At 42.1% G+C, this 23,223-nt stretch overlaps 4 protein-coding genes across 4 annotated transcripts; all 4 read right to left on the bottom strand.

Moving 5' to 3' along the window:
* Nucleotides 1-2,138: 2,138 nt before the first annotated feature.
* On the bottom strand, nucleotides 2,139-4,148 carry hoxd9a (homeobox D9a). Its single transcript, XM_062402784.1, has 2 exons — nucleotides 3,540-4,148; nucleotides 2,139-3,082 (listed from the first exon to the last, which is right to left on the bottom strand). Exons 1-2 carry the CDS (start codon nucleotides 4,114-4,116, stop codon nucleotides 2,838-2,840), a joined length of 822 nt encoding a protein of 273 aa, XP_062258768.1. The 5' UTR covers nucleotides 4,117-4,148; the 3' UTR covers nucleotides 2,139-2,837.
* A 1,731-nt stretch (nucleotides 4,149-5,879) lies between these two features.
* Nucleotides 5,880-8,252, bottom strand: hoxd10a (homeobox D10a). The gene is made up of 2 exons (XM_062402867.1): nucleotides 7,374-8,252; nucleotides 5,880-6,623 (listed from the first exon to the last, which is right to left on the bottom strand). Exons 1-2 carry the CDS (start codon nucleotides 8,143-8,145, stop codon nucleotides 6,349-6,351), a joined length of 1,047 nt encoding a protein of 348 aa, XP_062258851.1. The 5' UTR covers nucleotides 8,146-8,252; the 3' UTR covers nucleotides 5,880-6,348.
* Nucleotides 8,253-11,210: 2,958 nt separating this feature from the next.
* On the bottom strand, nucleotides 11,211-13,422 carry hoxd11a (homeobox D11a). The gene is made up of 2 exons (XM_062402815.1): nucleotides 12,735-13,422; nucleotides 11,211-12,099 (listed from the first exon to the last, which is right to left on the bottom strand). The coding sequence occupies exons 1-2, from the start codon at nucleotides 13,351-13,353 to the stop codon at nucleotides 11,864-11,866; spliced, it is 855 nt and encodes a 284-aa protein (XP_062258799.1). The 5' UTR covers nucleotides 13,354-13,422; the 3' UTR covers nucleotides 11,211-11,863.
* Nucleotides 13,423-18,235: 4,813 nt separating this feature from the next.
* hoxd12a (homeobox D12a) lies at nucleotides 18,236-20,359 on the bottom strand. Its single transcript, XM_062402985.1, has 2 exons — nucleotides 19,786-20,359; nucleotides 18,236-19,317 (listed from the first exon to the last, which is right to left on the bottom strand). The coding sequence occupies exons 1-2, from the start codon at nucleotides 20,357-20,359 to the stop codon at nucleotides 19,079-19,081; spliced, it is 813 nt and encodes a 270-aa protein (XP_062258969.1). The 3' UTR covers nucleotides 18,236-19,078.
* Nucleotides 20,360-23,223: the final 2,864 nt, after the last annotated feature.

Below are 23,223 nucleotides of genomic sequence, written 5' to 3'. Positions count from 1 at the left end.
TTCTGTTTTTCTATTACTGCTGTAACAAGTGAATTTCCCCATTGTGTGGATAAATAAAGAAATCTAATCTAATCTAAGAACGTGGTCACTCTGGGGCAAGGTCTCCAGCAATAAAAGTCAGCAGTCGACTTAATTATAGGCCGCAGTGTTCATCATCAAATGTCGCATCAAGGCGCAAATAATCGATTCAGCAGCTTCTCTGATTGCTTCAATATTGTTGCATCCATCTTGTGCTCTCCGCGCGCTGCCAATGGCTTTCATTGTCTGGATGCTTGAAACAACTGGTGACCGCGTGACAATCATCGCTTCGAGTGGCGGCGACGACTGAAGACACGTTCCCTCTAACTCCCCGGGACACACAGTTGTGCAGTGACAGAGAAGCAGCGTGTAAACGGAGCAGCGTCTTCATACAATGTGTGATATAAGAGTCATGTGGTGTGTGAAGCGCGTATACTTCCGCCGAAGGTCAGCCACATGTACAGTGAACGCCTCATGTGAAACTTGACGGTATCAGATAATGGAGATCAGAAGACTCCAGAGGCCTGAAGAGGGTTTTGTGGGTCACTCAAACTTCAATCAACCCTTTGAACTACTCTGGAACTAAGAACATGTTCTTTTACGCATGCAGTGCTTTTAAAAATGGAGGAGGCTGCATCATTTGGAAAAACAGGAAAATATCTATAGGCTATTTCCTTCCCAAGGCCCAGTATAGCACCACCTCTGTGCTCACCGTATATACAGCAGGGAAAATAAAGAGGATCCACAGTGCTTCAGCGTTTTGTGTGTGTGGCCCTGATAAAAACCAGTGGCTGCGCATGAGTCGCTGTGGCGTTTGGTAACATGAAATACGAGTCTGCCATCAGTATTTTCATTAGGCCAGGATTAATATAGAAAGACAACAGGAGATTTACTGTGCTGCGGACTTTCAAAAATAATAAATCAGTGGGGTTGAGAAGAGGATATGGACTTTGCAAGGAAGTTAATGTAAATGGTGATAAACAGAGAATGCTCCTGTAACTTTTCTTCCCCCTTTTCCATATAGTTAAAAATGACAAAGTGCTGAAATGGGGCTTCTGCATTTTTAACAACTCAGTAGGAGCTGATAGGAGCAATTAATAAACACAAATGTGAAGTTTAGGGTTTTTTAAAAATAGCTTATTTTTTAGCAGCTTTCAAATCTACTTCAATGAACTTTTTAGAGAATTGCCTAAAAAAATAAATCAATATTATAATACCAATAAAGATATATAGGACAACAATTATTCCTGCTTTATATATATATATAAATATCTGAATGAATCTGTAGATGGGTTACATGAGGTGTGGTGTAAATGTCTGCATGTTCCAGCTGTGAATACACTGCTGGGACTGGGACTAAAAGATCAACATCGCCCTCTAGCGATACCAGTATCCCTTGCAGACCAGTGCTCCAATGTAAAGGCTGTCCACGTTGTAGCCTATTTTAAAACTATCTATTTATCTATCTATCGTGGAAATTTTGCCGTTGAACGTTTCAATATTATTGAGCAATAATATTATTAAATATTGTTGTTACAGCCCATTTGAGGTTAACACTTGGACCCACCACATTTTTAAATCAGAAGAACTTCACCACTGCCTCACACACACCAGTCAAAGTTAAGTTTTTTGTTCCCTTCGGTGGGAAGTGGAGTTGATGAATAAACGTGACCATTACGGTGGACGGGTGGGGGGTTGATTTCCTCTGAAACAATTCATCGAACAGACACCCTGTGGAAAAAGTATCCACATTCTGTTTGTCAGCAACAGACGCAAACGCCTCGGAAAAAGAAGAGAAAAGACTAGTTTCAAAGGAGAGGGTGTAATTACGGGCCATAAACTCATTTAGCCCAGACGTCTAGCCATTTCTATCGCTTTATTGGACCACGTCTCTTCCTGCTTTAAAGCAATTCTTCGTACAAGTTGAACAATAAATTGGAAATGCGCCCCGACACCTCTCCCATGTCGTAAACACTTTACTACTTGTGTTTTCTACCGTTCAAATCCAACTTTTAGAAAAGTGGAATTTAACAAAGGCTGGTGCAGAATTTAAGCTTTTTTGGAATTGAAAAATGTATACATTTTTGTTTGGCTGCAAATAAGGAAATCGAGTCAGTCTGCATGGTTAAATTGTGCGTTATATTATTTGCCTGCAAGACATAGTTTCTAGAGTCAAGCAGCGTTTCGTGCAAACAAGGCCTCAGGGACCAATGTTTTGGTTTATAAAGAAATGAAATAAAATAGGTCACAAAATAGCAGCAGCACGCAGGAAACACAAGTGGTTAAATGTGTTAATTAAAAGGAAACATGTTCAATAGAGGTACACATATTTAAATGAAATGTAGAATTTGTTTTCAGAAGGCAACAGAGGCGCAATATTCACCCACAGTCTGCGCACAAGTGTGCGTCCTGAGACAAACAGTAGTCAAGGTAGTTTAGCTGTGAAAGTGTTTTATATATACACAACTCCAAATTCTTAACAACTATAAAAGCAATACACATATAGGCACGTTTCCTACTTGGGAGAAAGGGGGGCTGCTCCACAATCAGCAGTTTGTGATTGTGTGGAAAAAGGTAAAAACAGAAAACCTCCAAGTGGCTGAAGTCTCTGATGAGGGATCCTGTCTGTGGCAGTCTCAACGGGACAGACTCCTGCGCATTGGGCTTAAAAGTAGTGACACTCACACTCAATATGTTGCTAAAAGAAAGTCTAAAAGATTGGCAACCGAGGCTCCTACCAAAAAAGAAATGTAATGGTTCAGATGGCTTCAGTTGGTACAAACATGGAAACGTGTGAAATGGCAGCTGCGGCAGGGGACTCATAGCAGATCCTTGCCGCCCCTCTCCCTGTTCATCTTCTTCATTTTCATCCTCCTGTTCTGGAACCAGATCTTCACTTGTCTCTCGGTTAAACTCAGTATGCGGGCCACCTCGTAGCGCCGGTCTCTTGTCAGATACATGTTGAAGAGGAACTCCTTCTCCAGCTCTAAAGTCTGATATTTCGTGTACGGGCATCGCTTCTTTCTCGTGGAGCGTGCGTGAATCCAGTTTGCTGCAGGGTTGCCTGGTGGGGGGGAAAAACAAGAGTCACACGTTAAAAGTCAACTTAAATGACTTCATTAAATGGGTTTCAAAGTAGCGTTGGGGAACATTGAATGCAAGAAGTAAAAAGCAAGATGAGAACTGTGGTTTGTCTTTTTGAAAAACGATGCGTAAAGATGACTTTTACGTGTTTTGTCCAACGAGTTCCTGTAAAAAGAAGAAAGTGAACGTTCTCTAAATCCAGCCCTCATGTAAAATCTTATCGAAATGAAGCAGTGTATCTATTTTGGGTGTCCTGTAACATACAAGAGGCTAGAATCCCCCTGTAATAACCCATGTAGGGTGGGTTTTTTCTCCCCTTCCCGAGCCGCGATATCGCTCGAGACACTTTTATAGGTTAGTAAAACCTCCAGTTTTACACACCCAGCGCATACAGTTCTTGGGGTTGTAAATCATTACAGGCTATTTCGTTTACTTACTTGGGTCAAGTTGTTGTTGTTTCTCCTCTTTGGGCTCGCTGTGGCTCGACAGCTCGCTGCCACTGTGCTCTCTGCTTGCCTTCTCCGGACACTCCGACGCTGCACTCGCGAACTCCAGCGGCCGAGCCTCTGCCTCCAACGTGTCGCACTCCGCGGCAGCTTTGGGCGGCAGCACCTCGGGCTTTGTCCCGTACGAGCGGCTGCTGGCGTGAAATCCGGCGAACGAAACGTGGTTGGAGATGGGGTCCATCCAGGAGCGGACGCCCACGTATCTTCCGTCCGACGCGGGCAGATGCGGGGACTGGTGATGGTGATGGTGGTGGTGCGCGTACGGATGATATATCCCCTGCGGATGAATCGAGGACCACGACGAGGGGAAGACGGCGGACTTGGGTGCAAAATTGCATGAGGAGAAGTCTGCGTTGTCCCCGGCACCTGACGGCCTCGGGGTCACCGGGTGTGGAGCCTGGAGAAAGCGAGCGCCGTAAACATCCTCCGGCTCCTGCCCCATGATAGCGTCCACATAGCAGTTACTGAGAGTGCCACTGGAAGACATTTTTGATCTCTTCCTACTCATATAATAAGGGTTGCACTGTTACGGGAAGCTTCCCTCTATGAACAATCATGGTATTTTTGCTTGGCCTGCATCTACAGGGATTGGTTACATGGATCACGTGGTCATATTTACCAATACAGCAAGTAAATCAATCCTGCCCCGGCTCCCTCTCGTTTTTTTTTTCTTTTTCTCGTCAGGTTTAATTTCGCTTTTCATTTCGCAAATAATAAAAAGCTCCGTAAGATGTGACTGGAGGGAGAAAACCATCGCTCAAATAAATGCAAATGATTTTTCTCCGTTTCTCGTGAGCTTGAGGCTGCAGGATGTTGCCACAATACAAAAAAGGAAAAGACACCCCCCCCCCTTCCCTACGCACCAACACACAGACAGACACACACTTCTCAAAGACGGATTCCCTGTATCTCAATGTTTGAGGAAAACTCTTATAATATCGTCCCGATACCCTCAATGCCAGTAAAATGGTTTATAGACTGACGGGATCCTCGTAAAATAGATGTAATGACATGCTGTAAAATAACAGACGCCATTTCCCCCCTTTTCACACAATGCGGCTGATCCATTGTTAATATTTCGGCGAGGAAACATATTTTTCTGGGCTGCTTTAATTCTGTAAAAAGTCGAGCAGGAAATGGCAGTTGTGAAAATGATTGCATTAATTCAAAGGAAGGCAATAATGCCTTTATGTATCAATAAATGTTTTATGAGGTGCGTGTGATTATACATGCCGTCAATAAAAAAGAGACTTGAAGAGGATAAGTACATCTGTATATTGCTCCGTGAAAGGTGTAATTTAGAAATAATGGCTTAAATGTACTTGGATTAACAAAGAAGGTAGGTTTTTGCGTGTTATGGAGCAGATTTCTTTTTTACAATCTCTCCAGAATGAAAGACATTTTTCAATATAATAGTTGCAGTTTAAGTCAGATCTGCAGCTTTATGTTGTTTTATCACGCATAAGGTGGAAATAAGTGATTATAAGAAGGAGTACAATGTGGATATTGCGGCCTGCGTCCCTCGTACAAGGAGGAAGAGGCCATTCTCGGCTGTGAATTTGTGCTTGAACGTAACTAACCCCGCCGGATGAGTCCTGTGGACAGTTAGTTTAGTTACAAACAGGCCTGCAAATAAAATCAACCGCATATTTATTTGATTATAAGACCCCCGCCCCCTTGCGTCTCCGCTGCAGCTTTTCATGGTCACAGAAACCGACGAGTGCAAGAGAACGGCACAAAAGGCTACGACCTTTCTCTTCTATTTGGACCATTTTTTTCATTATATATAATTGAATTTGACAAATATCAGTGGTTTCGTCTCTGTGTCTCTTAGGGGAAGTGTACTATCTTAAAAACATGTGACAATAGATTTGTAGTTTTCTCCTTACATCTTAAAAGAGCGTGCGTAAAGACATGTGGCACGGCGCGTAAATGGGATACAATCTAAAATAGCTATCAATGCAAGAACTTAGTGCAAAACTCTAACCCTTGCTTTCAATCAGGAACACATTAGGGACATATTGGATGCCATTTCTTCACTTTGACTAGTGTACAACAGCCTGGTTTAGAAATTGTATTATTCTTTAATTTCTTCCTCTTGATCTTAAAATGTTTTAAGGAAAAATAGTTCCTGCATCAAAGCAAACAGTACCCTACATTTCCCCATTGGTGCAGCAAATACTGATAAATGACGATGTTGAGACCACAACATGAACAAAAAGAAAACAGAGATATTTGACAATCAGTTTATTGCAAGATACATGCCACAAACATGCAGTAAATTCACAGATTAACACTGTTTTCCACCACTTTTAAAAAGCCCATAGAAACATTTCACTACAGAGCAAATGGCTTGCACACACTGTAAAACAAATGTTGCACTACACGACAATAAATGTGCTTTCATGACTGAAATAGAAGCAACGTCTTTTCCCACACAGCTCACCACCACCTCCACCACCCCGACACAATAGATGTATATCCATATACGGGCAGAGGGGGAGAGGAAGATGTCTCCAATAATTTAACAACAAAAAGTATTACCCTGATGTGATACAATACAAAAAATAATAAATGAAACAAACAGAATATTGGATGCCACACAAAATACTGAAATATATATAGTCACAGTTTCGCTGAAATTGAGAATGAACGTCCAATGCCACCAAAAAGCATCAAACTGAACACGAAGAGACATAGAAAATAAAAAAACAGCTAGAACAACTGACAGCATGCGAGCTCACGAAAAGGTGAGATTCGAGGTGAGTTCCCGGATGCGGTTTTCCCTGTTCATCTTCTTTAGCTTCATCCTGCGGTTCTGAAACCAGATCTTGACCTGCCTGTCGGTCAGGTTGACGCCCCGGCTGATCTCTAGGCGGCGCTCTCGGGTCAGATACATATTGAACAGAAACTCCTTCTCCAACTCCAAGGTCTGGTGCTTTGTGTAGGGGCATCTCTTCTTTCTCCCACTCTTCGCTGTTAACCAGTTGCTGGTCGGCGTGTCGCTCTTGCACTCTGTGGAGATTCACACACGGTTATTCTTAGCCTCACCTGCTGCTTCACACCTCACCTCATGGGAAATAACACACAATATAACAACGCCTTCCCAGAATAATTCATATGCAGCGGATGTTATTAGTCACGACCGTGCCACCACTAATAAAAGAGAAATGAAATCAAACCCCAACTGATCAGGGCGCACACCGGGGATTACACCTGTATACGTGCAGCCTGAAAGAGGATGATAATACAAAATCCATTAATTGCATTAAACATTAAATATATTAACCTGTAATTAATGCAATGCTCAAAGTGCTCCATTGAAAATTGAATTTAAAACATGGTGGTTTGAGATATGTGGGCAGGCTGCAGGAACCGTGCACTGTGGCTGCAAATGCACCAACATATTAAAGAGCCTGCATTCTTAATTTACCACAAATACGGTCATTGATGATAGGATTATCAGTGCAAGTTGAGAGTCTAGAAATAATGCAATAGTGCCATGCATTTCAAAATAAAGCATGCAATATATTTTTTAATAATGCAATGTTCGAAATTAAATGTGAGTTAAATGAGGAGGGTCAGAGTCTGCATGCTGCATGGTAAAACCATTCTCTGCTGCCTATAACTGCAACTTGAGAAAGACTCTCATTAAACATTACGACTTTCGGGGTTGTTTGTGTTTTATACTTGGTTTTATGATGCTCGAGCCTTCTCTCAACACAGCGCCACAAAGATAAAAGCATTCATTTGCAGCCAACCCACCTTTCCTTTCCTTCTGCTGCAGCAGCTCAGGGCTGGACACCGGCGCCTCCATTTCCACGGAGCAGCTCTTCTCCTCCGAGCCGGACTTTGGATCCGGACTCTCTGCGGTCACCGGGGTCCTGGAGGTCTCGGGGTCGTGTCGCAAGTCCTCACTTTTCTTCTCCACCTCTGCAAAATGGGACGATGAGGACGACGTGGAGGAAGTGGACTGCGGTTTTGGGGTGAGCCGGCTCAGCTGCATCAGTGTTGGGTTTGGACTCGGCGGCTCATGGCAGTAGTGGTCCTGGTGCTTCCCATTCGCGTAAGTTTGGCTCAGTCTGAAATAGCCCGGCACCGGGATCTCGGGTCCGTCGACGGAACAGGACTCGGGGGCGACATTGGGATAAGCGGGGACTTCTGTCAGGCTGACTTTTTGGACTCTCTTATCGGAGTACATGCAGCAGTTACTCTCCTCCTTTATGCTTTGGGAGAAGGAACAGTTTGTCATCTGACTGGACGGCTCTATCCTGCAGGGTCTGCTCGGATCAGTCCAGTTTTCTAGTTGAGGTATGTAGGAGTGCACGTTCATGCCCATGTTTTGGTGGTTGACCTCCCCTCTCTTGCCGAAAGAAGGCAGGAGTCCACAGGTTTGCATTCCGTAAGTTCCCATGTCTGTGCCGGACGGCATGTACATGTTGCTGCTGCCGGAGTAAAAGCTGTCCGTCCTGCACGCACCAAGCAAAGAGTCCACCAAGAAGGTGTTGGCCGCAGGAGAGCTACCGGGGAAGGACATTTTGGGGGGTTAAGCTCTTTCGAGGAGAGAGATGTCCTGTGGAAGCTGACATATCTAGGAAAACAATCTCCCTGCAAGTCAGGATGCCTCCCGACCACATGACGAGCCCACCAATGAGATTTGAAAATGGCCTTGAGACGCAGCCTCCTCTCTCCCCGCACTCGCTCTGCGCCGCGGATGCAGACGTGGTCAACAGCGACACCTACGACGCGTACTTGAAATTGGTCCGCGCGCGCAACGCGGGGGCATCGCGGGACTTTCACACACACACACGCAGGCTGCTCAATAAAACTCAGGCAATTATCACGTTTGATTTGAATTGGAGGCAGAGGCAGACTTTCATTTTGGATTCCGCTCAGCCATCGAGGCTCTGCAGAGTCCGTGCACAACACCCAGAGGACATGTGTGTCTTTGTGTGAAAGACTAAAGGATGTGTATGTGTGTGCGTGCGTGCGTCTGAGCGTGTACTTTTGTCAGTGTGTGTGCATGATGCCTACATGGCGCATTGGCGACAACTGCAGACTCATTGTGTCTTTTTATTCATGTTAATCATTCAAATGTTTCCAAACCTAAATTAACATGTCTCCAATATTTTCACTTCAAATAAGTATTAAATTGATAAAATGTTGTGCTTTAAAGATACTCTCCTTATCGTAATCATTTTAGGGTTCACATTTTATTTTTCTTTGTGCTCAATTGCACATATTTTTGTGGAATCTTGACGAGTTCAGCGGAAAATAAAGATAAAAAGACGCATTTCCTGCAACATGTCAGCGTTAGAATAAACAACCTGGACAATCCACCATTCAAACTTAGAGCTATCAGCCACTGCAGGCTGTTTGTATGTGAAGGTCAATACTGTTTGTGAAATAAAGTCCATTGAACGCACAAAGTAACGTGTCTTCATGTTATTTGTATTATTTGCACACAGCCGCTGTTCGAATTTCGTCACAAGTTTATCTTTAGAAGTTCAAACGCAAAAGCAAAAAAAATAAATAAAGAATCTGCTGAAGGTGCGTTCTAAGTCATGGGGGCTATTTGTTGTTGTTGTTGCAGGGCTCCATTGTGTTTTGTCCGCAGAGGGAGGGAAATGTATAATTTAAAGACTTTAAACTGAGAGGGGACTCAATTTAAATATTAGGTGTAAAAAAAAAGTGAAAGATGAGTAGCCGCAGTTATTTTTAACAAACTCTCCTGGTTTTTACAAAAATAGAAAATAGTAACTGGAAATAATTAGATCTTTGGCCTTGGTCCAAGTTGGAAATAATCATACGTGTTTGAGATGTGTAGGTATCGTCTTACCGTGTGGGGCATTCAAAGTTGGTTCAAAATAAACATGTGCAAATCGACGACATCGTAGAATACACGAGGAAATCTCAGGACTAATAAACTGTCTTAACTCTAATCATTTAAAAATAAATCTTTAGAAAATGTATTTAGGTCATATTGTCTATCATATATTCGGGAATGTTAATTGGAGGAAAAGTAAACATGAAAGCGATACCTATGTTGACACGGACAAAATCTTTGCTTTAATTATCATGTTTCTTATAATGACAATTTCTTCAGAGATAACATTGGGATTTCGTACATCAAGTGACACAGTAAAAAAATATAAAATATGGGAGTATATCATTCGTCTATAATCAACTATTAGCGATAATAATAAAACAAATTATGATAAATTGCAAAGACATATACTGACATATACAAAGGATACAACAAAAAAGGGTGGAAATAAAAAAAGCGACAAGAAAACTACAACAAGGTTTCTACGGAGGAGCTTTGGAAATGGAAACTACAGAGGCAGACAAAAAGGCAGTTTAAACAGAATTATATAGCTGCAGAATGAATTCAAATAAAAAACAGAAACCAAGCACAGTTGTATAATTCATTTCCACCCAGAGTGCCATAATATGTGGAGCCCACATATGTGTGTGGCCTGTGGGACTGCGCGGCCTTCAGGTACAGATCGAAGTGTGTGAGGATCACAGGACAAAGACACGAGAAGAATGATAATTCTTTTGTTTACATTGTCCCCACAACACTTGAACATGACTTGCACATGTAGTTGCCATGTGCAGGAGACGCCACGTAGCGTTTGCACGAGTTAAACTGAGTGGAGAAACAATCTGGGCTACAATTAACAATATATGATCTCAAAGCTCCACAGAAAATAGACCCTTTAACAGTTTGATATCAAACCAGCGGACTTTTAACCCCAAAATAAAGACACTTATGCTGCAAAAACATAATTGTTATGGCTTACGGGTGCAGTAAGAATACAAATAAATCTAAATAAAACCTGCGTTGGGCGGTTTGCTCCTGGTTTTCGTGCAGGGTGTTCGGTGTTCAATTTGGCTGAACTCTGCATTTACCCTCCGAGCCAAAGTGGCAAGTCTGCCCTCATGTGGATACAGAGAGAATCAGAGTGAGCTCCCCCACACAGTTGGTAACGCAATTTCACTGTGGGACATGATGACAAGCCAATTAAACGCGTAATGAAACCTCAGTTCTCCAACAGCCTTTTGGGGAGAAACTAGTAAATGAAATAAGCAGTATCCCACTCCGTTGTTGTTTTTATAAAGCTCTCTGAAACAAGAAAAGTGGGTGAGGTCCAATTGTTGCTCGAGAGGAAATTAGCTGGTGGCATCACGAGAACGCATTTGCACAGTGCTTAGTGATTACAGAAATATACCCTGCTGAGATATTGCGTTGAGATGAGTCCCCTACAATCACCACAGACTCTTATTGTGGAGCGGCTTCACCTGCATTGATTAAAGAGGAAAACGCGCCTTTTCCCTTTCATCCTATGCGTCAAAATCCAAATTTCGTCCATTTTGAAAAACACACAGTCAGAATCACACTCGCATGAATGTACTTATCTTTTTTCAAATGGCGATCCTTAACAGAATATCTCCCAATGTGCCCACTGCTACATTTCAATTATCCCACATGGATACCCGAATGCGCCAAATTCAGGGCGAGATGCGCAGATAGGTTATCTCCCGAATTCTCCACAGAATCTGCAGCTTGGAGTGAAACTACTTTTGGGACAAGGAGGTGAAGAAAAACACAGTCCTCTTGTGGTCTGGGGGTTGGGACACCAAAGTCCAATAGCCCCCTATTTAGACATTTACAGCTGCTTTTATTGTACTGTCTAGACGGTTCAAGGTTTAGTAAACAATCTAGTGTTTGAAAGGGAAGGAAATAACTGGACCAAACAGGCCTGGAGACTCCCTCCATATAATCTCACATATATGGATCATGTGACAGGTTTCGTGACCATATGATGAAACATGTTTGTGTATTTTTTTTTCGTGTCTACTTTATTTCACACAACAACGTACATTACATGCGTCTATATAAATGCACATACAGTACACAAGGAAGGAGGCTACATATTATAGGGTTTATATAAATTATTTAAAAGCACAGCTCGCGCTTTGCGGACATATTCAATTGCCAGTAACGCGAAAAAAATGTATATAGGAGCACAAATAAATAAATGGCTTATATAGGATTGTAATGCAAAAAGAATAAACATAAAAAATTTGGCATCTTGTGGGATTTTTTTCTTTAAATGCCAGAATTTTGTGGAATAAAAAAAGGATGATCAGGGTTCATATGTACAGACGAGAGCAGTCCATTGAAAAATGTAGGTGTGTGAGAGTGTGTGTGTGTATGAGTGTGTGTGGGTGTGTGTGGATCAGATGCATCAGAATAAAGGATTCCCGGTGAAATACTGTAGGCGGTCGCGGTTGAGCTTTTTCTCCTTCATGCGTCTGTTCTGAAACCAGATCTTCACCTGTCGATCCGACAGGTTTAACATCCTGGACAGTTGCAGCCGCTTCTCCTTGTTAATGTACACGTTGAAGAAAAACTCTCGTTCAAGTTCTCGGATCTGGTATTTGGTGTAAGGGCACCTCTTCTTCCTCGACTTGGTCGATGAACCTGCAAGAAAAGTAACAAGAAAAAACATGAGAACATTGTTGAATGTCATATAATGTTGTAAAATGGGAACTAAAGTCCACTTAACGTGTTTGCAGATATAGTTATACACCAAATGGCGAACAAAAAGGCCCCTCTGTTCCTCTGCACACACACACAAACAGACAAACACACACACACACACACAGGCTACACATACCACCACTAGAGAAATTTGTATCAAAATGAACTTATATTGCACTGGATTTTACGCATACGTTGCTGTTTGGAGATTTATTCCACTTTAAGTGTTGCAATATCTGCACAACGCTGCATATAAGACAATTATATTAAGTTTAATATAAAGATGCATATTTTATTTGCAGTTCACTGCCAATAAAGATCAATTCCAGCAGCCTCTTATTGTTACTAGACGCCAGGTAACCTTTAAACCACGGATACTTGACCGTTTCCCACAGTAAATACCTTTACAAGCGTAAAGTAGATCTTATTGGGATATAAAAAGCGTTTGCATGCTTATAAAGGAGCCACATAACCGTGCACGGCCACAGCGGAGGACGCATAGCGCGGTGCAGACCCTGCTATTGTCCCCGAGTGAACACCTTGTAGGACAAAAGAGGAGGAAAAAGGCGACTTACTCTGTTGGCTGCTCTTGTCGCCGCAGTTGGAGGATGAGTCCTCGTCCACGCTCCCGCTCGGGTCCGCTTTGTCCTGCTCGAGTTTGGTCACAGACTCGCTGTCGTCGTCGTTGTTGTTGGTCGCCTCATCTTCGGGCGCAGCAGAGTCTGTCTTTTGTTTGGGGAGCTCCGCGCCGAGCTTGTCCGAGTTAGGGGTGTCCAGGAACTGGTCGAATGCCTGGGGGAGCACCCCGTTGCGGCCGACACCGGTGAAGAAATTGCACGGCGAGCTGGTCCCTCCGTGGTGGCCGTACAAGGACTCGTTTTTGAAGATCACTTCCGCCCTGCTGCCCGAGGACTGGATCAAGTCCCGGTGCATTATCTCGTCCGTTGAGTAGTACGACGCGTAATTGCCCCTGTAGTGCCATTTACTGGGATGGTCCAGTCCATAATCCCTGAAAGCGACCTCTCGAACAGGTTGGACCTGGGATATGTTGGGGGAATAGGGGAAATTAACCTGGCACGACGTGGTCTGCGGTAGAAACGACGAGACTGATGTGAAATCGGGCGTCGAAACGTAATAAGTGCAGCTCGGTAAATACATATTTGACGCACAGCTGCGATCATCGTATTCCGTCATATCTCTGCTTCCCTTTCCCTCTGTGCAAAAAGGGAGGAGAGGAATTGGCAGCTCGGCTGTGCTAAACTTTGTCCATCTATAGCACCGCGGGCGCGTGGAGAGACCCCGCTCGGGAGAAGAAATCGGAAACGTAGGCAGACCTGCAATACATCTTGATCGATTCTTGAGGTAATTGTGTCATGTGATCCAGCTAAGAAATTACCATACATAATATCAGTCATTAAAACCTGTCCGGAGAAACTCATGTGAGCGCATGCGAGAGACTTCATTGGCTCCCTGGCTGCGGAGGAAACTCCTCTCCTGCCTTCCTGCCCTATAGCTCATGGAAGAAAAAAAGAAAATTTGTGAACCACTGCTGGAATATTTGATTTAAAGCTTCGCAGCGGCACCCTCTCCATCCTGTAATGACATGTAATGACAGCCTCACAGGCGCATTCCGCCATAGTGGCGCACTTTTGGGGAGGTGGCATGTTTGTTTGCCGCAACAGTTAGGCTGCAAACATTGGAGTTGACCTCCCGACAAGACGCAAAGCTGGAGGAGAAGGGCACCAAGGCCAATGTGTGTGAAGGCATGTGTGTGTGTGTGTGTGTGTGTGTGTGTGTGTGTGTGTGTGTGTGTGCCTCGCTGCTGCACGGCAACACAGTATACTGCAGAACTGTGTGTACGTGTGTGTGATTCACGAGCGACTCATTAAGTCAGTTTTTATGCAAATACACTTTAGGGTTCATTGCATATAATGCACCCAGCATCATGATGGTTGGAGGACAGTTAAATACACACGAACGAATGAAACATTCGAATAGTAGAATAATAGATGAACACGTCTCTCATCCGACTACACCTTGGTTTAGAAGATGTGTAATAAAATCTACTCTGTTGTTTAAATAAAATAAAATAAAATAATAAAAGTTAGTTGCACTTATATTGCACTTACATGTAGCACTTATAGTTTGTCTTTCTTGAGGCTAATTGTATTCACATGATTCTTGCTGTTCTTGGTTTGTACCATTGTGGTTGAATGCACTTTAAGTCGCTATGGTTTAAAGCGTCAGCTAAATGATATGTAGTGTACAGTAATGATTCATTGTCCCAAGGAAGACCAGGAGCTATCATAATCGCCCCCTGCATTTGGATTCAGAATTTATATTTTGAGGCCATGTAGGAGGGTTGCTATTTCTTTTATTTTTTAAGTTTGAAGCACGGTGCCAAAGAAGCTCAAGCACAATGAACTAAATAACGACTGCTGTGCCATCACGCATTGTGACATATTATATTGTACAGCATGCACTCGCCCACATGTGACTCCAGCTTTTGCATGGGAATGCTAAGACATTTGTTGCATCGATTTTATATTCATTGCTCGCACCTTAACGTTGAATTCAGATGAACGCGTTTCTGGACGCATCGGAATCCAACACTGCACGGTGTGGTCTTGTAAAGGCAGAGAAGTCGATTTTTTTATCTCACTTTAACGTATAAAAAAAGTCAACTGCAAGAATGACTCACTGAGCACACCACGGCCAAGTCCAGGAAAAAAAATTATACAGCTTTGACCGTCTGTGGTCCAGGTGATGTCCAGCAAGAATTCAACAACAAGCCGCTGCGCCCAAATCTGTTTATTGCGCCAGATAAATAGATTTTAGGCCTCCCTGCACGTCGCCGGGATAAAAGGAGGCAAAACTTCTGGTGAACGGATAAACATCATATCTTCTACCAATGACATTGAATGAGTGAGTATGATTTAATCACCATTCTAATTATTTTTCTTAAACAACAGAAAAAGGCAGTGAAATTGAAACCAAAGCACTAGTTTTCACAGGCCTGAATCAGTAACCACGATGTCGCTCGCTGTTCTAATTGTAGCTCAGTTTAACTGTGGCCAAAGACGCAGATCCTTCACTGCTTTGAGCTTGAAGGTCACACACACACTCTTTCTCGCTCTCACACACACACACAATGTGGAAGAAGCTGTAAGGCGACTCGGTTTATTGTTATTGGGGGGTAAAATCAGCTTTGTGGTCGGCTTCTCAGTCTGAAGCCCCTCACTATACTTCACGTTGAAAGCCCTCGGACACTTACCAGAAATACACGCACCACTGTCACACCAACAGTGATCTGCAAAGTGAGGGTGAAAACTGGACATTTCCAGATAAATGCGTCGAGGAAAACATTGCAGTGAAATCCTAAACGTCGCATGAGACTGAGTAACTTTATTTACCTGTAAAATAGACGAGGTTTAGTGAACCCTGACCTGTTGAGTGTCACTTCTCAGTGTTTCTGCGTTGTTGCTGTTGTTATTTATATTTGTTGTGAAGCAAAGAGTCTAATTTACTTTATATTTAATTTTGAAATGTCCTGTCCAATTATTGTATTATCTTATATTTTGCACTGTTCACTTTTGTACCTCAGAATGACTCAAAAATGCAACGTGTTCATTAACTAAGATTAAACGTATCCTCCATGACTGCACAACAGATCAAAAATAGAGAATTTGCTTTGGATAACTCACTTCAATATTTCAAATGTTAAATTATTCTGCACCGTATAGGCAATTTTTGTTGTATTGAAAAAGTCTAAATCATCTTGTTGCTGTGCCACTGTGCTGTGCGTAATCTTGGCTTTAATGCTTTTATTTACCAAATCCAAGCAAGATGCTACTTTAAAATCGTTCACATTCATGAGTAACACATTATTTTGTGTAAAATACTCCTCATAACCTTACAAAGAAATAACGGTGTGCCAATATTGTAGAAAGTATCGATGAACGTCCTAACTTGACCTTAACTTTGTTTTGGCGCCCCCACTATCTGAAAGGAGCCGGAGCAATGGCGCAGTCGGTCTGCGTTTGGCAGTAAAACAATAAAGTAACAAATAGAGGGAAAACGTTACGTGTTGCACACAGAGAAAACTCGGCGTACAGCTCTTCAAAATAGTCCGAGCAATAAAAACTAACAGTAGGAGAAGTACAGCGTGTGGTAAGGATTTTAAACTGGGAGTCCAAGAAGCTGGAGGACTACAGGCCTGCAGCCTATGGGCGCCGAATACGAATATCATACATTTAAAGAAAACCAACAACACGGTGAAGGTTAAAACGGACAAATTCTGCCCACATTGCTTTACAAAATAAAAGCCCTCGGCCAAAAACGGAGAAGAGTGATGATCTGAGACCTGTCACTCTGATGGAAAACACATCTCCCTCACATTTCATTACAAATTACAGGATTGAAATGTTACTGTGATTTTCATGAAGCTATAATATGACTGCAGTGTTACAGGGACACGATAGTAGCGGTAATGAGGTGATGATGACGTGGTGATGATGATGCAATGGGAGGGACCATTAATAGATCCAGTCTCCTGTAAGGTTTCATATCAGTTGGAGGTGGGCTACTCTGAAATAGCTGCATCTTGGATCTTTGCTTGCAGAACCCGACTCAGCATAGGATTAAATATAGTAGAGATCAGTCTGTAGAAGCCAAAATGTAGAAACAGAAGACTTAGCATCACAGTGAAGTGTCTTTGGAAAATATAAACGACGATATATGATCGGAAAAAAACAAAGTCCCCATAATGTCTTCTATTAGGCACAGAAGAATTTGGCGCAAACACTGCCATTCCAAATGTGTTTGCAGTGAAATAAATAACTTTTGAGTTGCACCAGATCCGTTTGGTCGCAGCACAGTATCTACCCACGGTCCAACTGGCGTGTGGAGGTCTTTGCTGTGTGGCTGTGAACTGCTGCTGTGTTATGCGTCGACTGTGAGGAGGAATTACGCATAAGCGCTAAGGAGGAGAAGAGCCAAATATTACGCAAGCACATATATAGGAGCCAATCGTCAGAAAATATAGGATAATGTACTATTTTGATGCATTAGCGAAATATTTTAGAAATGAGAATAAAGTGGATGATTATGATGAAATATTACTTGAAGAGTCCCCTTTGTGTTACTATATTAAAATGTATACTTCTGCTTTTGAAAAGGCGATGGACAGATATTTGCACAATGGTAAAGCTGCAAGCAAGGACGTTTAATTTCGTATTCAAAAATAAAGATTTTTGGTAAAACAGAATATAATTTTTTTCATTATGCATGCATTTTTTAAGTCCATACACCCTTTTCTGAAGTGAGGACTATTCTGTTTATCCTAAGGAAGACGTATACGGACAATCGCATAAGATGTTTCTCTTCCATCGCCGCAGACATGACCATCGAGGTTTCCTGGATAAACCTTTCTGACATACATTTTACAAATAATTCCAAACATTTGTGGGATGAGGTTCAGACTGGTGTGAGTTTATATAAACAAAAAAGATAAATATTTTGACCAAACAGTGAACAACTGACTGAAAGATCCTGAATTTGTAAATCTGTAAAAGTGGAGCCTCGTTCTGGATACTATTCGCAGTTTAAGTACCTGTATACAAATATAAAAGGACTCCAATGATGTTCAATAAATTATTTACAGGTTATTTAAAATGTTCTTTATGTACAAATGTTTTTTTTTCTCAAATTGCGGTTAATTTACAAGATCTCTGGTCCGTGCGTAAAGAGATGGAGGCTCGTATTCACATTTTCAAGTGTACCAATGACATGCTTTATGGAATCATATCTTAAAATGTGTCTAATCCGAAGTTTGAATATCTTTAGTATATAAATCAAGTATAGTTATAAAGGATGGAGTATTTATAATTTATCTCAGTTTGCGGGTACTCTTCAAGTTCTCTGCGCCGTGCGTAAAGAGATGACCGGTCGCATTCACATTTTCCATATTTACCAATAACATGCTTTATGCAATGATATTTTAAAATAAGTCAAATCTGAAGTTTAAATATCTTTATTTAATATTAATCAAGTATAGTTATAAAGGACAGAGTTTCAAAGCAAGAGTGATTCCAATGCAATCTCACGTGGGACTGTACAGCCATGTTTGTTTGTAGCGACACAAAATGAAAATGAAATCTTACTTCAGCACAGTGGAAAATGTGGAAAACAATCCTGAACGTTTCACATCTACAAACTCGCGTTGTTTTACAGACATTTAAAGAAAAACCCTTTCCACCACTTAATGCGGCGCATTGTTTCTCCTCCACATAGCGACCTTGAATGTGGACGCGGTCACACATAGAACAAAATGTAACGTTGCTTATTTTAACAGACTCACAATAAACTGGAGGGGGGGGGGGGGGTCTGGGGAAGGCATGCAACTATAGTACATTTGAAATACTGACTTTTTGTTTACGATGTTTATCCGTCGGTAAACATGAACTTGACTGTTTGGGCCTACACTTCATGCGCAGGCCATCTTATAAAAAAATACACAAAGACAGACTGGACTATAATCCTGTTTAGTCTGGAGGGACGCTTGTGTTGGATGAAGAAGAATTAGTCTCCAAGGTTTATTTTAAACGCACGACGGGCCATCAGGAGGCCTCCTGCGCATTTGGAGAATCCCAGTCCGAGACGAGCACTGCGTAAAATCTAATCCGTAATCAATTATTAAATTAGACTCCTATTAATATTCCTGACACTGCTTGTGTGATCATGATACAACTGTATAGACCATGTTGTGATTTGACTGTAAACACTTTTACATATTTATAAATACACGTCAATGCCTTAAAACCGAGGGGGCTCGTAATGTGCTGCAACATTCATATCCTACACACACAACACATCATATTCTGTTCGCTGCTGGTCACGATCAAGTCCAAAGGTCATAGCATCAGTACAGGGAGAAAGCCTGGTCGCGCATCAGGAGCCGCTTCTTCTTCATCCTGCGGTTCTGAAACCATATTTTCACTTGCTGGTCGCTCAGGTCCAGTCTGTTTGACAGGTCCTTGCGCTTCTGTCTGTTTATGAACTCGTTCATCATGAATTCATTCTCAAGTTCAGCCAGCTGTGGCTTCGAGTAAGGCTTCCTCTTCTTGCGGATCTTCACTTGAGACGAGCACCACGGGGCACCTGGAGAGGAGAGGCAGAGTTTTACACTTTTAAATTAACACCAACTTCAGCAACAGTTAGAAGCTCTGGAGGGAAATAAGAGTTCCCAGTGGCACTGTTCATATATAGGGCTGCTAGGGCCGCACACAAATAGGGTTTAATAATATTGCAATTGTAAGGAGGCACGCTTACAGGGTGAATGCGAAAATAGTGATATTACTATGGACATTATAGGAATATTAGAATAAAACTGATGCCATATGAGAAATAAAGGGACTTGAACCCTTACATAATATGTCTGAATATAATTCTTATTTAACAATATCTCTATAATGATGACGTTTAATACTGGATAAAGCGTTCTTGCTATAAAATAAAGACACATAAGCACATATCAAATCGTCCTTGTGGTATCATGGTGGGGTTTTTAAGAGCATTATTAATAGTAGAAAGCTAGAAACCTTTAAAAGAATATAAATGTTACTTAACCTTCAGTAAAACTCGTCCTGGAGCATGCGTTACTCGCTGGAGGCTGCAGAGGGTCGTGCTCCTGCTTGGTGCCGTTCACGTTTAACGGGCCTGCTGACTCCGCATCTGTCTGGGCCGCAGCACCGTGAGGCCGGCCGTGCACATCCGAGTATCCGCCGTCACTCAGCGCCCCGTGCTCCCCGGTGTAAACCTCATCTCTCCTCGCAGCATCCTGCGCCTTGTGGCCCGCGTCCTGGAAGCACCGAAGGGGCTCGTCCAAATGCGCCCTGATGTGGCCGGAGTTCAGGGACACGGAGCTGGACAGAAACGGCGGACAGTAGCCCCCGAAGGCGCGGCTCTGTGCGGCTGCTGCTGCTGCTGCTGCTGCTGGCTGTGCTCCTCTGGACGTGCACGAACTTGAGGAAGTCCACGGGAGCGTGCACACCTCTCTCCTATTGTACGGGAGCTGATGCAGCCCGGGTATGTGGGCTCCATTGCCCCGCAAGTTGGAGAAATAAAGCGAATCAGGTGGAGCGAAATTCAGCAGAGAACCAACGTAGCCGGGATTTAACGGATTCCGCTCACACATTTCCATGGAGCTCCCCTCAAACGCGTCTTCTTGCAAAGCCTTTTAGCAACTCCTGAAGAATAAAGCCTGGGTAATTGTTGATTTGTTAATACGGTGTCACGTGATATGCAAAATGTGTTGTTGCGCTCCACCCCAACACTGCAACGCAAAATACTCCAGGAGGAAATATTTTGGTATTGTGGGTGGAGGAATGAGGTTCCAGCCCTGCGTGCAGTGCTCTATATTTACACTGACAAAAACCGGCACATATCTGAAGAATGCTGGAGCTTCTGTCAGTTTCTGTGTCACATGAGCACGGGTTGTATTTTGGTGCTGTGACATGAAACAATGTGACTCCATGGACTGAGCCATACAAGGCTGCAGGGAGGAGAAACGCACGGCCATGCACGCACAAGAGAACAGTCCCAAGGCGATGAATACCCCACGTGAAACAATATGTCACAATTAGAATAATCACGAAATAACAGAATGATTGGCTTACAAAAACGTTTTCTTCCACGAATCAATGCACAATGCAATGTCTTGAATACGCCATGAACTACTTACTAACCACGTTACAATGCACGTTTGCATATACTACATACATCATCACAATCATACAAATCCCCCTTGTTATCCCCACACACTGGAGGACCGATGCTTATTGCAAAGAACACTGTGGCCCTGGAGGTGCGCACTGATCCTGCGGGACCTCCCCAGTAAACAATGCGGCCTTTATGCTCGTGTTCGCTTCGAAGCTACATGAGCTGAAACCAACACATATGATGAAATGTCTGCATGTCGAAGAATTCAAATTCGAGGAGAAAAAAACAAACAAAAAAAACGGTTATTTTTTAGATTATCACTAGATTATTTGTTAGAATCATATATTTAATCCTCATGTTTACCACCTGTCCTATATACACGACTTCTGTCAAATCTGAATGTACTTATCTTAAGTCAAATCTGATATTAACACTTTGGGTCTGAGAAAAGCGAATTTGTCTATTTTCGAGAGTAAAGAAAATTATCCTTTCAAGCAGTTATATCTATTACACCGTCTGTATGACAGCGCTACCGAAAAACTACAACCGTGAATGTAAACGGTCGAATGCTTGTATACCTTAAAATAAAAATAGCTTGAACTATAAGAAAAATAACCATCTTCACCAAGAAAATTATTACACAAAGTCACACTCATGTTAGATTCAAGTATTAATTATCCAAACTAATATATTAGGACAAAAATCGTCCTCCAAGAGCATTTGACCAACCCTTCTACGGACTACTCCTACGGGGATTTAACACTGTATATGGTTTGTGTTTAACTGCGTGTTTTATATTCAGTCATAATAATAATCCTTTTCACATTACCACGTATATACTACAGCAGAAACAAGGAGACCTTATAGGCTGAAAGTCTATTTGATAATCGTTTTAATTCAATTTTTACATTGTACAATTTTACTTACAGATTAGGATTAAGAGTTTAGTGATTGAATGTCTGTCTGTGTGTGTGTACTCGTTTGTCGTCGCCTCTAGGTATATGAAATATAGTTAAATCTATCAGATTAAGGTTAGGTGAATTCGTCATGGTTGAGGTTAGGGATTAAAGTTTGTGTTGGGCTGTACATAGTAATGAAAGTCAATGTTGTGTGTGTGTGTGTGTGTGTGTGTTTGAGTGTGTGTGCTTGTGTTGTGTGTGTGCATGTTGATGTTGTGAGAACATTTTGTTGGTCCTCACAAATTCAAAAGGCTGTTTGAGGGTTAAGACCTAGTTTTATGGTGAGACTTGCCTTAAGGATTAAGCATTAACTTGTGATGGTTCATGTTAGGGTAAGGGACTAGGGAATGCATTATGCCCATGAGTGTCCTCACAACTATAGAGAGACAAAGGTGTGTGTAGGTGTTGACATTGAGAGGCAGTTGTGTTTTCATCGAGCCTTCAGCATGTAGCGGTGCAGTGTGGAGAACATTTCATTTAGGAGATGATTGTCCTGCATTTCTAGAAACTAAACCTAATCTGTATCTAACACAGATTCCTTCAAACTTAATCCTAGCCAGGTTCAAACGGATTTATTTGGGTTATGTGACAACTGAACATGCTTGTTTTTCTTGAAGCAAGTTCAAGCAGCATGTGTATAGTTATACAACTCTGACATAAGACCCACCACCAGAAAAGACAACAAGAGATTTAAGTCAGGCAGGCTCAGGGTTCAAACTAGAACCTTCATTACTATTTGATGCTATCATTCTTGCTGTTGCGGCTGTAATACAATAGGGGGCAGTATAGGTTAATGTATGTATCCTCTCTTCATTGTTTGACAGTGGTTTAATTCAACATTACACATATTCAGCAGTTTCAGTTTCATAACTGGAGGTGAGCAGGTTAAGGCTCAATGATGAATATGTGTGTGTGGCAGAATGAGGGACCACGTGTTAATGTATGTGATACTAACACTAACTGTCCAGTTTTTCCTTTTTAAAAAACTAATTCCACATGTAAACAGACGAATAACGTACAAAACAGACAAATTTGACAAATTAAGAAATAAAACAAATAAAACAAAAAGGAGGTGGTCAAGGCAATGAGTCCCCTGTGTTAGTGGCGACCATCTTTTAGTAAACCTGCCTATGTCTCAAGCTGTGAGTGTCGCAGTCAAGGTTAAGACGAGGAGTCTATACGGAAAACATCCTTAAACAAACAAACTGGTTCCAACGCACTCCCCTTAGTAAGCTGCTGTATTTTAAAAAGAAGTAAACAAACAAAGCAGCAGGGAAAGAACTGAGCAACGGAGATTATTTTAGAGATGATGAAAACAATTTGCATTTAGAAAATTAAACAGAAATAATAAGTATTTGAATCTGAAATAGTGTATTTAAACGGGTCT

The sequence above is a fragment of the Platichthys flesus genome, chromosome 13 (assembly GCF_949316205.1).
Source record: "Platichthys flesus chromosome 13, fPlaFle2.1, whole genome shotgun sequence".
Lineage (NCBI taxonomy): Eukaryota > Metazoa > Chordata > Actinopteri > Pleuronectiformes > Pleuronectidae > Platichthys > Platichthys flesus.
This window is presented reverse-complemented; position numbering and strand designations above follow the sequence as displayed.